The sequence below is a fragment of the Mus pahari genome, chromosome 3 (genome assembly GCF_900095145.1).
Source record: "Mus pahari chromosome 3, PAHARI_EIJ_v1.1, whole genome shotgun sequence".
Classification (NCBI taxonomy): Eukaryota; Metazoa; Chordata; class Mammalia; order Rodentia; family Muridae; genus Mus; species Mus pahari.
Genome location: NC_034592.1, coordinates 15900129 through 15901707, shown reverse-complemented (window position 1 = coordinate 15901707; position 1579 = coordinate 15900129). Strand labels below are relative to the sequence as shown.

The window sequence follows — 1579 nt, the reverse complement described above, 5'->3', positions numbered from 1 at the left end:
TTGCTCTCCCTGTGCCCAGCTTTCCCTCTTCTTGTAGGGAGGAACCCTGGTCATCTGGGGAGCAAGACCTATCTTCAGGCACATCTTAACTTGATGTGATATTCACAGGTGTCAGGTGGATGCGAACTTTGGGGGAACATTGTACAAACCAGCATGGGATAGTGTGTCTTTGATCCAAAGGACTAGTGCTTGTCACTCTTAGTCACTCCCATTACCCCTCCTCCCCGCAGTGTGGAGCGCACTCTGGAAAATGCCACGGTCCTTTCTAGTGAAGAGTAAGAAGGCACACACCCACCACCAGCGCCGGGCACAGGGTGATGACCTGGTCTGGCCTCCTGCCATAATCCCTGGTGAGTCTGAGTTTAGGCTATGGCCCACCTCATGCCTGCTTGGCACTATCTTGATGATGCTGTGGCATCTCTTCTGCATCTGTCACTGAATGAACAAATGAATGAATGAATGAGCAAGTGAAAAAATGAATGAATGAAATAAATACTCATCTCCTCTAGCCTTTGGAGTTCAGGGAGCATCGGACTCAGAGCTGGGAAGGGACTATGGCTCCAGTTGAGATCTGAAGTCGGGGTGCTCTGCGGGGTGCTCTGGGTTTCCCCCACCTCTGCCTGTTCGGAACAGAGGTGTGAGCAGCAGCAGGCTGGTGTCCCTGGGTCCCCTCTCCCTGAAGATATGGTACCCCTTGCTCTCTGAGGGCATTCCAGAGCTGGTGTTGGTGACTTTTGGGTCTTGTCTCCTCACAGTGGCAAAAGAGCATAACCAGAGTGCCAGCTCTCTTCTCAGCGTACCGCTTCCAAGCCAGACCTTGGACTGGAACACAGTCAAACAGGAGCGGGAGATGGTGCTAAACCAGAGCCTTCCCAAGATGGCCTCGGCCCCAGGTACACAGCCAGGGTCTTCACTGTCCCCTGCAGGTGCCACAGAGGAAAATGGTAGCACCCACAGAGGCTCTGGGGTAGCACTTCTTAGGATCATGACGTTAGGGAGCATCAGTCACTGGACGCCGTCTGGACTCTCAGCATCTGCTGGACACTCTGGACAGGCATTTGCTCTAGATGAGGGTGCATGTGTGCGTGTGCGTGTGTGGTATGCGTGTGTGTAGCAGCTGGGGAGTTCATAGGGCAGTGGCCTGGTGGTCCCTCAGGGGAGGGAAGGAGCTGAAACTGCAGTGAAGACTCACACCAACGGTACACAGTAGGGCTGCACACCGGAACCCTCAACAGGAGGTCACCAGGGGAGATACAGCACCCAGGCACCTTATTTCAAAATTAATAACCTGAACCAGGTGTGCCGGTTCATGCCTCTAATCCCAGCACTTGGGAGGCAGAGGCAGGCAGATCTCTGTGAGTTGAAGGTCAGTCTGGTCTACATAGAGAGTTCTAGGACAGCCATGGGTATAGAAAGAGACCCTATTTAGAAAGAAAGAGAGAGAATGAAAGGAAGGAAAGGAAGGAGGGAGGGAGGGAGGAAGGGAGAGAGAGAGAAAGAGAGAGAGAGAGAGAGAGAGAGAGAGAGAGAGAGAGAGAAGAGAGACTGGTGGCAGTTAGGAATAGTCACTGGGCACCAC

The 1579-nt window shown here is 53.1% G+C and overlaps 1 protein-coding gene across 1 annotated transcript in view; it reads left to right on the top strand.

Annotated features, from left to right (window-relative positions):
* Positions 1-250: 250 nt before the first annotated feature.
* Gfi1b (growth factor independent 1B transcriptional repressor) overlaps positions 251-1579 on the top strand; it is a 5968-nt gene continuing 4639 nt past the window's right edge. The window contains exons 1-2 of the mRNA XM_021191941.1: positions 251-350; positions 756-893. Coding sequence (XP_021047600.1) covers positions 251-350; positions 756-893 — 238 coding nt within the window. The remainder of the gene's footprint in view (positions 351-755; positions 894-1579) is intronic.